Source organism: Sus scrofa, chromosome 13 (assembly GCF_000003025.6).
Source record: "Sus scrofa isolate TJ Tabasco breed Duroc chromosome 13, Sscrofa11.1, whole genome shotgun sequence".
Classification (NCBI taxonomy): domain Eukaryota; kingdom Metazoa; phylum Chordata; class Mammalia; order Artiodactyla; family Suidae; genus Sus; species Sus scrofa.
In genome coordinates, this window is record NC_010455.5 from 159,059,945 (window position 1) to 159,077,986 (window position 18,042).

Below are 18,042 nucleotides of genomic sequence, written 5' to 3' on the forward strand. Positions count from 1 at the left end.
TGAAGTCCAATTCTGTTGAACACTGGGGAGACAGGAACAAGGGCCCTATGTTCACATAGCATGAACAATATACCTATTACCAGGTGCCATTATCTCCATTTTACTTTTTCTTTTCTTTTCTTCCTTCCTTTCTCTCTCTCTCTCTCTCTTTCCTTCCTTCCTTCTTTGTTTTTGCCTCTTTAGGGCCACACCCACGGCATATGGAGGTTCCCAGGCTAGGGGTCTAATGGGAGCTGTAGCAGCTGGCCTTCGCCACAGTCACAGCAATGCCAGATCCAAGCTGCGTCTGCAACCTACACCACAGCTCATGGCAATGCCAGATCCTTGACCCGCTGAGTGAGGCCAGGGATCAAACCTGCAACCTCATGGTTCCTAGTCAGATTCATTTCTGCTGCGCCATGATGGGAACTCCCATTTTACATTTGAAGGCTCCCAGAGGTATAGTAAGTTGTTCAAGTCTAGAAAACTAACATATTTAAGCCCAGATCCATCTGAACCCACAATTTCATAATCTTTCTCTTTTTATTATGCTATGCCTCCTGCCTACCTCCAAGATGCCAGCAAAGTGGCTGAGAAAAGAACATTAAAGTTTTAAGAATAACAATGCACTCAATTAAGTTTCTGCACATATATAACACATGAAAACGAAACATCTTTACTGAATAGATCAACTGCTGAAAGGGCCAGGGAGTTGTGAATTCATATTATACAGTACCCATATCAACAAATGGGATTTTAAGTTATTGCTTACCTAAGCTTGCACATATCAGCAAATACGATAACTGACATGGTATACATTTTTTTGAGTAACAATGTTGAACTAAGATTTTTCCTTTATGATGTATGCTTTCTTATAAGACCCAAGGTAGATATACCATAGTGATTTGATAGACTTTGGAGCCAGACCACCCAAGTTAGGATCTGGTTCTGCCACTTTTCAGCAGTAAAATCTTTGGCAAGTTAGTTAACAGCTACAAGCCTCAGTTTCCTCCTTTGCAAAATGGGAATGAGGAACAGTTTTTTGTGAAGAATAAATGATTTAATCAAAAGAAATCATTTAGAACATGCCTATATTTAGTAAGTATTGAATTAATATATCATTATTATTATTTTCTTCTTAAATCGGAGCTTTGATTGGTTACCTTATTATCACAGTAAATGATCAAGATCAAAACCAATTTCTTTCACTGAGGCTTTCTGAAGTTCTTTTATACAAGCAAAATATCTTCTTTCCACCATTCGAACATGAAAATAAATAGGTACATGGAGGCTAAATTATATCTAAATAGAAACCAGTTATGTAAAATAAGCAGTTTTTGCTAATAAGATTAATAAAGAATGATTAAGAAAATTTAACTTTTTTGGGGGTCTTTTTAGGGCTGCACCCATGGCACGTGGAGGTTCCCAGGGTAAGGGTCAAATCGGAGCTGTAGCTGCTGGCCTATACCACAGCCACACCAGATCTGAGCCGCATCTGTAACCTAAACCACAGTTCATGGCAACACCAGATCCTTAACCCACTGAGCAAGGCCAGGGATTGAACCTGCATCCTCATGGATCCTAGCCAGATACATTTCTGCTGAGCCGCGACAAGAACTCTGAAAATTCAACTTTTAAAGTAAGGACTTGGCTGGGAGTGTATATGTTGGGGTGCGGTGGTATGTAGAATATGCCTCAAGTAACGTTTGGCCATTTCCTGTAACTAAATTAAGTAAATAGTTGCAAATTCTCTACTTGTTCTTCTGCACAGACATATCCTTACCAAGATACACCACCATATCAACCAGCTTAAGCCAAAGAGAAACTGACTGAGGTCACCACATAGGAAAACAAAGCAGAATCTACTTCTCAGGGCCAACTGCACTACACCACATTTGTATCCATAGATACAAGACAACAGAAAAGCACAGAGTTCAAAAGTGGGAAGTCCTAGGACCTCAGAGATGATCTAGTCTCAAGCGCAAATCCTGCCATCAAGGGGACCTATTGGGGAGCAAGGAACAGGGCAAAAATCAAGGAAAAGAACCCCTGATCCTTGTTTCATCCTGAATGACCTTCTGGAGCCAATCTAGCCTAATATCCTAGGTTGTTTACAAGTAACAACCCAGAGCCTAGCTACTTACAAGTAGAACGGAGATCAGAAGCCAGGTTTCCTAATTCCCAGTCTGCTGCTCTCTTAGACTTCCGAGGGCTGCCATTTATGGCTATGACAGCCATAGGTAACAACACATTAGGTTGTATTAAACTTGAAAAACTAAGCAGGTTTTCTCCTTGCAAAATCATCAGGCATTATATCACTGCTGACACTTTATGAAAAAAGTAAGGCATCATTTTTTGGTCTAAACAAAAGCAAATTTTCATTCTTTTTTTTTTTCCTTTGTAACCTGAAAATCCCAAACCACTATTGCTATTACAAAATTTTTCTTTTCCTCAATACGTACCCCTGGGCCAAGCACAGATGCATTAAAAATTTGCCAAGAGAAACAATGAAGTCACTGATAATAAAAAGCATGAGAGTATCATGAAATTCATGTCTTTGTTTTCTTCCTCTTGATATTTAATTACTTCTCATTACTGATCATTTTGTGGTTGTTGGCAGAAGGGCAAGGAAACCCCACCACTGTAAACATGCAGAGACACACACTCCTCAGTAGACCAGAAGTCTGCACACGATGGCTCTTTTCACCAACCCAATGTGAGTGCCAGCAAGAATGCTGATATTATTCTTCCCAGTCCCCAAAGAAGATCAGTGGTTTTAGAAAAACTCTAATTATTTTAAAAAGAATAAAACAATGTAAAAATGTTTCAGGGCATTTCGTTTTTATCACTTATAAATATCATCATTGGCAAATGATTTGTCTTCTTCTGGCAGATTTCACCCAACTAACATTAAGAATAAGGTGAAGGGGAATATAGCTGATGTTTTATAATAACTATAAATGGAGCATAACCTTCAAAAATTATACTGCACACCTGTAACTATAATACTGTACATCAACTGTAACTCAATTTCAAAAAAAAAGAATGAGGTGAGAGAAGATAAAATGTATACAGATTTCCATTCAGTTTCTATAGCAGCTCAGGGTTGTCTTAAAGAGCACTACTTATGAGCAATGCTTAGCAAATGACCTGGTTAAATAGAAGCTTAATTTTCTTGGAATTCTGGAAGACATACTTTGTATAAAATTAATGGTGGTAGAGAAATCCTTATTGATTAAGCAGAATATAAGTCGATTCGTATCAGTAGGCTATTATTCCACATATGAATATGTGGGTAAGATGAAAGCACAGGCATTTATCACAGAAATCATAATAGCCTTACTCTTCCAAGAAACTAAAAGATGAACCAAATATATTTTACCTGTTTTAAACCAGACTTTTATTCCATTTTCATAGAAATATGAATCTGTAACCGCATTAAGCCTAGAGTTTTTCCAAAGATGGCTGCACTTAACTTTTCCCAGTACACTGTAATGTGACTTTGCAGTTCCTTCCATTAGGAGGCGGAATCTATCTCCCCACTGCTGAATTTGGGCTGGTCTTGTGACATTCTTCCACCAATAAAAAAATGAGACCTTGGAGTCTCACATTCTTAGGATGCTGCCCTGAGACTGCCATGTGGGGAAGCTTGGCCTAGTCTACTAGAGGTTGAAGGCCCATGTGAAGCAAAGATGAGATGATCTCCAAGCCCAATAAGCTGATAGCCAGGTATGGGAGTGAACCCATCTTAGACCATCCACACCCAGCTGAACTGCAAGATGAGTGAAAATGCAGAGGGAACCATACAATTGTGAGCCATTGTTATTTAGGCACTATGCAGGCTACAAAGTAGAAAAAGAAAACCAGTCACTCTGTTGAATAGCCATTATATATGAAGCACCAGGTCAGAAACGCCATGGGACACGTGAGTGGAGAGACTAATAACATTAGACAGAAGACATGGACAGCCCTGTCCTTCATGTGAGAACATAGCCACACATAAGGTAGTATATAATATTTATCCATTTTAAATATATCTAATCTACGTTAACAACTTTCCATTATTCCTTCAGACCAGACCAAGGATCTCCCTGAGGTGTTTAAGACAATCCAATAGGGTGGGAGAAAACAGCTATCTTTTTTTTAAGTTAATAATTTTCCTTTTTAGGAGTTCCCACTGTGGCGCAATGAGATCGGCAGCATTTCTGGAATGCTGGGATGCAGTTTGATCCCTGGCCTGGCACAGTGGGTTAAGGATCTGACATTGCTGCTGTAGTGTAAGTCACAACTATAGCTCAGATCTGACCCCTGGCCTGAGAACTCCATATGCCACAGGGTGGCCAAAAAATATTTACATTTGAATGTTTTCATAAGTATGTAGCATATATTAATATGCTAGCATAGGAACATTATCTAGTTATTTATTTTTTTTAAGTTTTATTGAAGTATAGTTGATTTACAATGTTGAAACAATTTCTGCTGTACAAAAAGTGATTCAGTTATACATATTTATAAATATATAAAGAAACATAATGGGGTTTCCTAGAGTCATAAATCCCATATGTTTTCAATCTTCCATCCCTTCCCAAAATATACTTCTATGCCTTTGCTTTACTCAAATAAATGAATCCTTCCCTGGCTATGTAGGGAAGAGTCAGTGACAACAACTGCCACAGATCACCGTACTGTAATTATTAATAACCTCTTCAGCAAGGCTATAAGCATTTTTCAGACAAGGTGTCTGTATCCATTTCAGACAGTTACCTATAACCATCTGTCTTTGGCAGTAGAATATAATGGCATGAGATATAATTTCTGCAGCCAGGTTGCCTGGATTTAAATCCCAGTTCTGCCAATTATTAGCTGTGTAACATTCATCTGTGTTTTCATTTCTTTGCTGTAAATTCTGAGATAATAATATTCCCTACCTCATCATAGGGTTGTTGGGATAACTGAATAAGTTAATAAATGTAAAATGCTTAGAAGAATGCCTGGCATGCAGTAATTGCTCAGTAAGTATTAGCTATCATCATCATTACCACGACCATCACCATCGCCACCTCCATCAATGCTGTCTTTCTGTCTCCAGTATCTAATAGAGTAAAAAATAAATGTGTGATGGAGGGAAGTAAGAAAGATCATGAGTTATAGAGAAAACACATTAAGGGACTTTAAAAGTTTTGAAAGTGTATGTTTTAAATTTCTCCAGATGGATACTTTAACTTCAAGTACCACCTGACAGTTGGTTTGTTACCAACAAATAAAATATTTAAATAATAAACAGGTAAGGCTATAACACCTTCAAGTTCTGCTTTTACAGCCTGTTGTTATATGAGGCTAAAAACAATTCTCAGCTTGGAAGTTCCTGTTGTGGCTCAGCGGAAACGAATCTGACTAGCATTCATAAGGACGCAGGTTCGATCCCTGGCCTTGCTCAGTGGGTTAAGGATCTGGTGTTTTGAGCTGTGGTGTAGGTCACAGACATGGCTTGGATCCAGCGTTGCTATGGCTATGGTGTAGGCCAGCAGATACAGTTCCAATTTGACCTCTAGCCTGGGAACCTGCATATGCTGTGGGTGCAGCCCTAAAAAGACAAACAAAACAAAACAAAAAACAAACAAAACAATTCTCAGCTAAAAATTATCACAAGGATTATTTCCCTGAGCATTGTCTTTTAACTCTAGTCTATCCTCTGGTGACAACCATTAGACACAGGTTTACTGCATATCCCTATGTAGCATTTAGATTTTGTGGTTTTCCTGCAAGATACAGACTCACAAATCCATGTCTTCTAAATATGATATTGATTAACTTACGCTGGAAAGCACAGTGGCAAGAATCATTGTATATGCTAGGAGAAAGGGGATCATGGAGATCACTTCCTCATTCCCCTCGTTTCACTAATCAGGACAATGAACTCAGAGATGATCAGTGTCTTAACTGAGTGCCACAACTGATTCGTGACAGAATTCTTTTCACAAGACTTCTGTCTAGTTCAGACACATTTCATGACCTCAGATTTACAAACTATTTTCATAAACCTTACACCTGAAAGTGTATCACCTGTATTAGGGAAGTAAGAAAGCCACACCACAAATAACCAACTTAGTGCATGACACACAGTGACCTTCAATAAAAGTTTGCTGAAGGATGGGTGGAGAGATGAATGGAGGCTTAGCTGATTGGCTGTGAAGTCCTCAAGGTTCCTGAACTATCTTGACATTCAAGTTTCTCAAACGGTGCCAGCAAACTGGGACTGGCAAGAATCACTTCTTAAACAGAGTACCAAGGAAAGACACAGAGCCATTCTTTCAATCTTCTTTTCCTTCCCCCGTATTTATGGCTTGCATCTCATTAGGTGAAAGAGATAATCAAACTTACTTTGGTTCTTCAATTTTTTCCAACTATTAAAGGTAATGCAGAATCACTATAAAATTTGGGGGAATGAAATAAATTAATATCAATATTAATAATAGAAGCTAATGTTTATTGAGTGATAATTTTTGTTTTGTTTTGTTTTGTCTCTTTAGGGCTGCACCTGCAGCATATGGAGGTTCCCAGGCTAGGAGTCTAATCGGAGCTGTTGCTCCCGGCCTACGCCAGAGCCATAGCAATGCCAGATCCGAGCCATGCCTACAACCTACACCACAGCTCGCAGCAACGTTGGATCCTTAACCTATTGAGCAAGGCCAGGGATCAAACCTGCAACCTCATGGTTCCTAGTCGGATTTGTTTCCGCTGCGCCACGATGGGAACTCCTACTGAGTGATAATTTTGCATGAGGCGTGCTGCAAACATTTGACATGTGACATGTCCTGATTCATTTAATCCTCGCAGCAACTTTAGGTTATAAATATCCTTCTATTATTACCTTCATTTTACAGATGAGAAAACTGAGGCATAGAGGTATTAAATAACTTGTCCAGTTTCAGTCAATGGATTACAGATCTGAACTCAGGTAGAGTGGTTCCAGACCCACTGAGTGGGTCTCAATGACTCTTCAAATTTTGGTTTCCAATGCACATTAAAAAGAAAAGAACTGATTTAAATATTGACAAATTTGACTAAATTAAAAAGTAAAATTTCTACACCACAAAAGACAAAGTGAAAATGCAAGCAATAGACAAGAAAAAATAATAGCAAAATATATAATCAACAAAATAATTTATTGAATGTCATGAATTCTTACAAATTTATAAGAAAAAGACAACTGATATAAAAGGAAAATGGGCAAAGACTCTGAACAAGCAATTTAAGAAGCAACTCAAATGGCTCTCAACATAAAAGGATGCCACTGTCATTAATTATAGTATGCAAATTAAGAAGTTGGATATCATTTCACTTATCAAATTGGTAAAAATTATAAACTCATAATACCAAGTGTTGATGAAGACATGAAGCAATGAGAACCCTCATACTCTGCTATAAATTGATACTCCATTTAGGAGAGCAATAATGCCTAGTAATGCTGAGAACATATATATTTCATAGTCCAAAAATTCCACTCCTATGACCTAAAGAAAATTACCTAAAGAAAGGCATGTGTACACACAAAAAATGTACAAGAAAATTCACAGCAGCATTCTTTCTAATACTACAAAAAAGTAAATTATTTAAATATCCATCAATAGTAAAATGGATAAGTAAATGGCAGACTATTCATATAATGAAATAATATATAGCAATCAAAATATGTAAAAAAAAAGAACCTCAAAAACACAGGATGAAAAGAATATTTCCAGAACAATACATTTAATATGCTGTACTTACAAAAGGTTTGAAAATCTTCAAAGTAATACTACATATTGCTCAACAATAAATATACATGCTTTAAAAGTATGAAACATGCATGGGGAAAATAAACACCAAATTCAAGATGGTTACTTCTGGAGTGGGAAGGGTACAGAGTTGGCTAAGGAAGAGGTACTTAAGGGCTTTGACTGTATCTGTAATATTTTACTGAAAAAATTGTTTTCTAATGTATAAGGTAAATAAAGATTTACATATCTGATTGGCAGCATGTAGTGATTCATTAATTTCCATACCTTTCTGTAAAGAAATATTATTACAAACTAAAAGCAAAGTACCAATCATGATAAAATTTTCATGATTTTAGGAATGAGTAAAGTTAACAATCTGCTTATATATCATTGATGTAGACAAATTCAATTGGTATTTTATCTTTTCATTAGAAACCTCAGAACAATTTATCTTGTTACTGTAAATTAATTTGGATGATTATATAATCATATATGGAGCTAATATGTCCCTCCAATATTAATTTATTTTATATTGTTTCTATAATTGTCAACTACTATAGGCACTATTGTTCTCATTTTGGAGATAAGGGTCTTAAATATAAGTCCTTGACTTATCCAAGGATAGTTTTTAGCAGAATGTTAGGGGTACAGCCAGGGACCAAGCCTTCATTCCTTTAATATTAGACTTCACTGTCATAACAAAATAACCCAAAGTATTTTGTAGTGGTAATTTTGATGCTTCTATCTTAAATCGCCGAAGTCTACGAAATTAAAAAAATTTTTAAACTTCCAAAGGAAACACTATAATGTGAATCTGCAGAAGTTAGAACAATTAGCAAATCTGCCATTTTATAACTATGTTAAGTACATCTTAAGTAAGCACTTAGACCGAGGTTGGAGGTATGACTTAGGTCCCTGAGGTAGAATGCTTGGTGGATGAAGTTCAAATACAGTCTGTTTACCCATGGACATAAGTGGCCTTAATCAAAGCAGAACACATTTTTTAAAATGTTGATTTTAAAAACAGAAGTATAAATAAGGCTGTGATTTATGAATCTGCTAATGCCCTTCTCTGCTGTAGACTTCACAATGATCAAGTCTTTGGCTGTGGTAAATACAACAAGAGTGCAGACTTGTCAAAGTTCTTATTAAAACTCCACATCCACTAAGAATTACAAATTGTCTTCCTTCTTTCCAGTCCATAAAGAATGCGTTCCAAAAGCAGTGACATGGAGGGCTCAGCCCGAAAGCAACTTCCAAGACAGAGTAAAGACGACAGTTTCCAAGGACCTGAGGACATGAAGCAGAGACACAGAGACAAAGAGCCCACCAGTGAGTCAGATGCAATCCTTCCATATCCTAAGTCACACAGTGGTAACAGCCACCAAGGAGAAGACCTCTCAAGAGATGACTTATTATTTCTTCTCAGCATTCTGGAGGGAGAACTGCAGGTCAGCTGGGTTAGAATTTTCCCCCTTCATGTTTTAAGGAAAAGGCTGCTTATGAATTTGGTGTGTAGGATGCTACAGAAATAGATACAGTGGTTCATACTTGTATATACATGAAAGCAAAGTGTACATACACAGAATCCTCTCTGGCAACATGAAGGGCAATAGATCACATCTAAAAGAGATGTTGTTATGACATGCAATTGGCACACATGTTGTGAAAGGTCATATCCTCTGCCCATGCTGCTTACAAGCTCCAATGCACAGGCACATATGGGTAACAATAATACCAGATGACTTCTGGATTGATTTAAATAATAGTAAGTGTTTTGTATCTCACATGACCTGGCTCCTTCCTAGATGCGCCCTGGCATTACTGACCTACACATATAGGAGAATCTTATTTCCTATGCCTGAAAATGAAAATGCCAGCCCACTGAGGACTATCATGTTATCTGCTTGTCAAAAACACAATAAAAAATGCAGTCTCTTCCTGTTGTATAGTGATCACTTTAATGTGCAACTGGATTGTAAGAGGATGAAGGGACACAGTTTTGCTACCTTTTCTAAAAGAGCGCTGAAAACCAAATATGGCTTGTTTATATTTGAATGAGAAGAAAAAAACCACTCAACTACACAAGAAATCACTTGCTGAGACTGCTGCTAGATAAAAGTGGGCTTTCTGAAATGCTTTTTGTTCCTACAGGCTCGAGATGAAGTCATAGGAATTTTAAAGGCTGAAAAAATGGACTTGGCTTTGCTGGAAGCTCAGTATGGGTTTGTCACTCCAAAAAAGGTGCTAGAAGCTCTTCAGCGAGATGCTTTTCAAGCAAAAGCTGACCCTTGGCAGGAGGACATCTATGAGAAACCAATGAATGAGGTATGTATCACATCAAGGGTGTGTACCTAGGGAGGTGGAATAAGCTTACCAGCCAGTTAAGCACTAGGCCTGGCAGGTGAGCAAGACACATAACTCTGTTTTTGATTATTTATAGTTCTATGTTTAAAATCTATCCAAATTAGATAAACACTACATGTTCTATAGGAAAGAAAAAAAAAAAAAAAGGAGAATAAATCATGGACGGGATATTTTCACTAGGCTTGTTTCTTGACATCAGACTAAAACCTAGCAAGAGAATTCCTCTTTTTCTCTCTCCCTCTTTCTCTTGCACATACACAGACACACATACACACAAACACACAGAGAAACACAGACACTCAGATCTAGACACACATACAAGGGTCTGTGTCTTTTAGAGACTTGAAAGCAATAATAAAAAACAGATAAAGTTTCAACCATGGAGGTTAATTTCTTTGAAAACACTGAAGTATTATGTCATAGAAATTCTGAGCATGAAGGGAAATGATCTGAAGAAGTGTCCAAGAAATGGAGTTTTAGAAAGCATGTACTTCAGATGAGCAGATATCCTCTTTTACCTTCAAAAGTTTAATGACAAAGACTTTTCCCCCACCAAGTGTGCCCAGCAATGATAATGGCAAAGATGAAAGGTCCCAATACAGCCACCACTGTGTAAAGACTCAGTACTTCTTGCTCTTTTACTTGCTGATGTTTCTAAAACTCCTTGGCATCCTTATTTTATTCTTCTATTTTCCTCTGAGACCTCAATGGAAAATTTCATAATTTTTCATTTTTATAAAAAGGAAACAACTAGGAGCATGAGTTAAGGCTGGAGAGACTGAAAGCAAGTTTTGGACAAATTTCCCCCACATACTCTCTGGCAATCTACCTCAGGACTGACCTCTAATGTCCTTGCTATTCTTGTCTTGGGTGTCTCATGAGAGACTACCATCTTGCCAAATTATGAAGGAGTTTGGTCATATGGATCTACTTCTCTGAGGGGTGAGGATGAGACCACCCAGAGTCTGTTGATTTCACTTTAATCCAAATTTTAAACAAGAGGAGCTGAAGCTGTATTCAAGTCAACAGTGTCAAAATTATATCCTGGCTCCCAACAAAGTGACTGTGAAACAGCATTAGGCACAAATTCCCTAATACATATGAGCACAAATGCAAATTAATGATCACTGAACATATCCTCACAAAACTCCACAAATGGCACAACCCCTCAACACTTCAGTGTGAAATAAAACAAAATGATTCCAAACTTATGCTGAAATCAGTAGAAAAAAGTTTTAGTTAAAAAATGATTCATTGTACACACACAAAATTGGAAATACCCTCTCGGCAAATGCTCGCAATCCTAACTTTGCATAGGATCCTGAAAGTTATCCATAATTTGACCTTGCTTCATAAATCCAACCTTCCTTGATCACTCTCCCAACAGATACCCCTTGATATACACACACATACTCACACACTTCTGACATTCCCACCTCTGTGATTTGCCCATTTTCTTCTCTAGCCTACTACTTCCTCCTTACAGATTTCTCTCCCCTAGTTCCTTGAAGCCTATATAACTCTACCTACCCAACAACCCACTAGCCTACCTTCTTCCTCTATCTAGGAAGTAATGGGTGAGAGGAGAATATCCAGAGAATAATCAGTAAAGGGAAATACTGACTAGGAGTCCACAGATAGGGTTGAAGAAAAGAAAGAAAGAGAGGAGAATGTTCCCACTAAGATCATTCCTGGCAATACCCTAATTACATTAGGATGAGGATCTGCATTCGAAAAAAAAATTATTGTTTTGTTTTATTCCATTCCCCTTCTTTTACTTTATTCATAATGTTCTTTTTTTAAAAACGTAAAAAATCTCAACCATGTCTTGGGTAAACTAAAGGGGGTTTATCTATTCATAAGGCAAAATATCTTAGAAAAGCAAACTGTTCTCATCACATCACATGTTAGAAACACTGACTTAAGTTGGAGGCTTGCAAGCTAGAATAAAGGAAGTGGATGGGGAGAGAGGGGAGCTGGATTGTCAAGATGGAGGGAAGAACTCAGAGTCCAGAACAGTTTTATAACCTCCTATTCCTTTCCAATCTAGGGTTCTATACTAGAAGTTACCTTAAAACAGATACCTGAGTTAATGGTTTAATATATTCTTAGTTCTCCCAAAAAAGATATCAAGAAAAATATAATAGCAGTTTGGATTTATCAAGGCAGTAAAATAAAAGAATCTGCATGCCTTATTAGCATTACCTTAGGGTAATTCTTAAGGTACTTATTTTAAATAACTGTATAATTTTGCTTTTAAATTGCATTTTATAATTTTTGTTGTATAAAAAGTTGTGGTTGCTGCCTTTGGGATGCTTAATGTCTAAGAGAGTGACAGACAACAAATGATCACACAAATAAGTTTACCATATACACCATGTTAATTTTTGTGGTAAAAACCACAAAGCACTATGAGAGAGTATAATGGGGAATCAAATTTAAATAGAAGAATAAGAAAAGCAAAGATCTAGAAAATGAATAGGGGCTAGTTAGGAAGAAAAAAAAATCCATTTCCAGTAACACTGTAGATGAGATATTATGAAATCATACCACTAAAAAAGACATAAAAACATTAAATTGGAGTTCTTGCTGTGGTGCAATGGATTAAGAATCTGACTGGATGGCTCAGGTTGCTCAGGAGGGGAAGGTTTGATCCCCAGTCTGGTACAGTGGGTCAAGGATCCAGAGTTGCTGCAGCTGTGCTATAGGTCTCAACTGTGGCTTGGATTTGATTCCTCGCCCAGGAACTTCCACATGCCATGGGTGCTGCCGCTTAAATAAATAAATAAATAAATAAAATATCCAACATACTCTTAAGTGCATGGATGAACTTTAGATGGAGCTAGAGAAATCCTGAAGCCACAAACTAAAAGGGAAATTTCCATAGACTAACTTCTGGCTCCATATATGTTGAAACCCTTCTCCTTTACAATCCACAAACTTCTAGTGCTGGGAACCAGAAGACAAATTTATTTTGCAGTATAGCCTATGGCCTTTCACCTATGACAATGGTTGGGTGAGCTGGCACAGTGGCAGTAAAAGCATTTTTGGAAGCCTTTTCTATAGTATGGTGGTTAGCAATAATTTAACTATACTTGGAAATGACTGAAACCAACTGAATATCCCTTTAGTAGAACCCCCCAAATGTTAAGAGCTTCTCTAAAACTAACATGAAAGGAAGTATGATGGATCATACGTAGAAGTAGGAAAAAGACAGAGGTCTTAACTGATTACACTCAAAGTGTAATTACAATTACTTTTGTACATTTTACAAAATACATGGCTGGGCGAACACACTGCTGGGCCCCTGGCAGGGCCCTGGATGATAGCCACATGGTAAATCCTTCTCTCTCTTTCTGTATGTGTATATATGTGTATTTTTAGAAAAGGAAGGCTTAATCATATTTGCAAGCACACTTTGAAGGGACAGAGGTGGGATGAAAGAGAGTAAATAGAGACTCACAGATGGAACAAGGGCTAGAAGGAGATAATTAGGGATAGAACAACAAAAACTGCTTATAGGTGAAAAGATTAAGAGTGTAGAAGGAGGAGCTCTTGTTGTGTCTCAGCGGGTTAAGGACCTGATGTTGTCTCTCTGAGGATGTGGGTTCAATCCCTGGCCTCGCTCAGCGGGTTCAGGATCTGGCAATGCAGCAAGCTGTGATACAAGTCGAAGATGCGGCTTGGATCTAGTGTTGCTGTGGTGTAGGCGGCAACTGCAGCTCCGATTCTTCCGTATGCTGCAGGTGTGTCCATTAAAAAAAAAAAAGAATGTAGAAGAAAAAACAGAGTACTTATGCTTAACTGACTAATCAGACAAGTAGGAGATAACGAGTAAGAAGGTAAGGATGTGTTCAGGTCTGGTGCTTAGAGAGAAGCTTGGGATTCAAACAGGTGCCTTAAGGAGAAAAGAAAGGATGTTAACCAGGGATAAGGAAAAAGCTGCATGGAAGGTACAACTAAATCTGAAAATCATCTAGAATACTACCAAGATTGATAGTAGAAAGGAAGATTATGAGAGTGACCTGAGGCTCAGCAGAGGACTAAATAAGAGAGAGCAGACTGTTACCATTTAGGGTGCTGATAAAACAAGGAAGTACTTTCATAAGTCTGGTAGTGGCAATACAGAGCCATGAGAATCATGTCCCCATTTCTAGCATCTGAGATTCTGAGGCAGTGTGAGGAGAGCAGACTCTAGGATTGTAGTATTACCCAGGAAAACTAGTTTCAGGAAAGACAGGAAAGATGGAACATTTTATGACTAGCATGATCAGGTTACCCTTGATCTACTAAAATGACCAAATAATTTCTCTGTTGTCTGGACTAGCTTATCTCTATCAGTATATTCAGAGTAATCAAAGAAAAAGATAATTGTCAAAGAGCCAATGGAAAAGAACAAAGAGAACCAAAACCACAGTGCAGAAAGAAGATCAAACCCCAAATTAGGGTGGTCTGTGACTCAGGGGCCATTAAAACAAAGGTTATTATTCTTTTCTAAACATATATAAGAGACCCAATGCAAAAAGATGGAAAACCTCTCTGTTCACTTCCTTTGCCCATAAGAGTATCCAACCTATTGGGACACACTGTAGTTCCTTCATTCTAGGCAAGGAGTTGGACTGTATTAGGGGTTGGGGTTTGGACATGATATCAGGGAGATTAAAACGATAAGCAGGAAGCTTGTCATTGCACAATAAACATTAAGGAGTCATCTTTTCAATTTTTCTGCCCCGACACTCCCTGAAGTGACCTTAGTCTTCCTGTTTTCTTCCCCAAGCTTCATTCAATCTGTAAGTGGGGCTAGATAAAAAAGGGGCAGTGGTTCTCTGACAATCCTTTAGTGCTTAATGATACACCACCCCTACACTGCTCCTAACTGTTTCATGTGTATCTCTTATCTCTTAGAGAGAGTATAAGCATTGAATACAAACTTCTCTTGTATTCCCCCTGGCAACTATCATAGTACTAAGTATATACAGCATAATAGACGCTTAATAAATAACTGTTACCTTGAGAAAACTGTGGCAATAGAATTGATCCTAGAAATCAAGCCCAACCACTATATTTATCATTGAAGAATCTGAAGTATGCAATGGATGTGTGGCTTAGACAAGTATACATACAGAGGTGGTGGAGAATGAAATAAGTTCGGACAGGCTCAGGTCCATCATCTATCTGTCAGGAATGGTTCACTGAACTGAGAACCAGTGAATTTAGAACCACTGGCATATTTTTTAAGAGGCCATCTAGGTATGGAGAAATGAAGGTACAGAATAAAACTTCAAACATAAGCTAAAACATATAGCCAGCATAAGTTACATTTTCTTTGGGGAGAGTCATGGAATGTGACAGAAGGAAAACCCAGAGAATTAGGCATCTCACGGATATGATGGAACAAACACTTCTACCTAGGAGTGATCAAAGAAAGCTATAAATGAAGAACAGGGAAAGTTTTGGGTGGAAATGAAAAAAAGGTTTCTGTCGCAGAACTGAAAAAAAGCAGCCTTGAAGCACCGTAGTGTGTTCTAAGACCTAACCTGAAGTCCAGTGTGGCTAAAGGCTGGGTAAGAAAGATAGGATGGTATGGGACATGAATGAGGTGGAAGTATCAGGAAGCCAGATGGTGAGAGACGTTTTGGCTCTGAATAGGAGAGCAGAGTAATCCCACTGGTTGAAGATCATGCTGTCACTGATGATGACAGGCTGGAAGGAGGTGAGGTTGAGGAAGGGAGATCACTTAGGAGGTTGTATAATAAATAAAGGGCAATGATTCTTTCCAACCTTCGACCTTTCTTCCTTGTCCCTTCAAACAAATAAACAAAATAAGGAGGAAAAAAACACAATGGAAAGCAACAGTAGATTAAATAAATCTGCTCTTTTCTCTTTTTAGGCTGAATAAAGTTTAATATTCATGTCCATACAATTATAAGAAGCTATCTGAGAACTTTTTTCTTGCATTTATGAGGTTCCCTTCGTCATTCATTTATGCTTGACTAAATACCTACCACAATTATTCATTTATTAATTCTAGGGTCCATCTTGCGACAAATTGAGTGTTTTTCTAAGTCAAGTGACAAATTTCCTAAATTAAGGCTGATTCTATCATTATTTCACTCTAAAATTCTAAAAGCAGTTGATTTGAATTTTTTTTATGACTGCCTATCCTAAAAGGTTACATAATGTGTGAATCCATTTATGTAACATTATTATTATTATTATGGCCACACCTGCAGCATATAGAAGTTCCCAGACCAGGGACTGTAGATGACACCTATGCTGCAGCTGCAACAACACCAGATCCTTTAACCCACTGCGCTGGGCCAGTAATCGAACCTGAGCTTCTACAGTGACCCCAGCCACTACAGTTGGATTCTTAGCCTACTACACAACAGTGGAAACTCTGATTTGAATTTCCCTTACAGTGCGTTCCAATATTTGGGCAACTGGAAGGAGTTTTCAGAGGACTGTTGTGGCCTGAAACCCAGGACAATTAAGCCTACAATCTCCCTCTCAGAAAACAGTCAGTAGTTAAAAGTGACTCTGCCTGCAGGCAATACATCTTAATGATTTTGGCTTCCTCAAAAGGACTAGTTACATTTATTAAAAACATCAACACCTGAATGACTTAATGACGTATATTTTTTTGTGTTACAGCCCCATTATAAACCCATCTTAGAAAACTAGACAACCAGCTTAGATGTTTAGAGGTCAGAGAGAATTAGTTGAGTTCTATATGCTGGGATACCTTTATTCTATTCTTTTTCTGAAATAATTTGGCCATTTTTTGCCTTGGATTCCTAGTCAGTACGTGCTATTTAAGGATGTACAATTCAAAGAGACTTCAAATTTAGAGTCAAATTTTCAATCCTTTATGAAAAATGCAAAGGGTAAATAAAATCAACAAATACTATCAGCTACAGTTTAATACTTAATTTAGACAGTCATATGCTTTCAAAATCACATTCTTAACTGGATTTTAGTTTATCACTGGCCAAAGATCCTAAGCTACATTTGTTCTGATCATCCTGTCTCCCTTTTTTATTTCTTGATTCCTTTCTTGCTTATTTTGTTTTTGATCTGTAAGCATACATGCACACGCTGTAAGCAAGGCTTGCTATCAGATGCTAAGAACTTAAGAAAAATAGAATGCAGGCCCTTCAGGGAGTTCTTAATCTAGTAGAGGAAACAAACTTAAATCAAGCACAGGGCAACTGTTTTACAACAGAGATATAGGTAGACCACGGAAACCAGAAAGGACTTGATGTTTACATCTGGTCACATTTATACTATATACTAACACAGACTGGATTAACAAGAATTTTTTAAAACTACACAAGCACCTTCATACATAACACAATGAAAAACAGATCATGGGATCCAAGAGGGGTAGAGTACTTTAGGGAGGGCTGGGGCAGGAGAGATCAGCTAGGTGAGTGGCTGAATCAAACATTATATAGGGGAGTTCCTGCTGTGGGTCAGGGTAATGAACCTGAGTAGCATCCATGAGGGTTTGGGTTTGATCCCTGGCTTCACCCACTGGGTTAAGGATCTGGAGTTGCCACAAGTTGAGGCGTAGGTCACAGATGCAGCTTTGTTCTGGCATTGCTGTGGCATAGGCCTGCAGCTGCAGCACTGATTCAACCCCTAAGCCAGGGAATTTCCATGTGCCACAGGTGTAGCCCTAAAATAAAGGTGAAAAAAAAAAAAACATTGTACAGGAATTTCTTCATTTTTAATCATTCCTCTGATACGGTTTCTTTGGAGAAGGAAGCGGCAGAAAGGAGGTCAGGGAAATTGTTCTGATATTTACAGAGACACTAATTTCCCTCTGATTTAAAAAAGATGACAATAAAAAGTTATATTTGTGTTGAAACACACCAAAAAGTATCAATTAACAAGAGCAATGATAAAAACTGAACAAGACAATCAGAAATCC

General features: G+C 37.9%; 2 protein-coding genes across 10 annotated transcripts in view; one reads left to right on the top strand and one right to left on the bottom strand.

The window, feature by feature from the left end:
• The window catches only part of CMSS1 (cms1 ribosomal small subunit homolog (yeast)), a 393,374-nt gene that overhangs the window by 261,165 nt on the left and 114,167 nt on the right, over positions 1-18,042 (bottom strand). The window lies entirely within an intron of this gene.
• The window catches only part of FILIP1L (filamin A interacting protein 1 like), a 298,130-nt gene that overhangs the window by 170,583 nt on the left and 109,505 nt on the right, over positions 1-18,042 (top strand). For all 4 annotated transcript variants that reach the window (XM_021071310.1, XM_021071312.1, XM_003132710.6 and 1 more), the window contains 2 exons: positions 8,938-9,190; positions 9,894-10,067. In XM_021071310.1, the coding sequence (XP_020926969.1) occupies positions 8,948-9,190; positions 9,894-10,067 (417 nt within the window). In that variant the 5' untranslated portion in view covers positions 8,938-8,947. The remainder of the gene's footprint in view (positions 1-8,937; positions 9,191-9,893; positions 10,068-18,042) is intronic.